The 256-nt window shown below is 57.4% G+C and overlaps 1 protein-coding gene across 1 annotated transcript in view; it reads right to left on the bottom strand.

Annotated features, from left to right (window-relative positions):
- LOC119586260 (bone morphogenetic protein 3-like) overlaps window positions 1-256 on the bottom strand; it is a gene marked incomplete at its 5' end in the record, with an annotated part of 20953 nt that overhangs the window by 20147 nt on the left and 550 nt on the right. The window contains 1 exon segment of the mRNA XM_037934968.1: window positions 10-204. Coding sequence (XP_037790896.1) covers window positions 10-204 — 195 coding nt within the window.

Below are 256 nucleotides of genomic sequence, written 5' to 3'. Positions count from 1 at the left end.
CGCCCCTACCTTCGTGAGCGGGCTGGGACACACGCCAGCGCAGTAGTAGGCGTTGAAGAAGGTCGGCATAACGATCCACTGGTCCCATCCCAATTCCTTGATATTTATCTCCAGCTGGTGTCGCTCGCACGCCCGCGCGCCCCCCTTGCCGCCCACCACGCCCGTCAGCGAGCTCAGGGTGTTGGCATCGTTGCTAATGTGGTTCTGTGGGCGGGAATAATTACGTAAGTTTAAATTGCATGGGTATTTTTTCCCG

The sequence above is a fragment of the Penaeus monodon genome, chromosome 21 (assembly GCF_015228065.2).
Source record: "Penaeus monodon isolate SGIC_2016 chromosome 21, NSTDA_Pmon_1, whole genome shotgun sequence".
Lineage (NCBI taxonomy): Eukaryota > Metazoa > Arthropoda > Malacostraca > Decapoda > Penaeidae > Penaeus > Penaeus monodon.
Note: the sequence above shows the minus strand (reverse complement) of the source record. Positions and strands in the feature narration are given on the sequence as shown.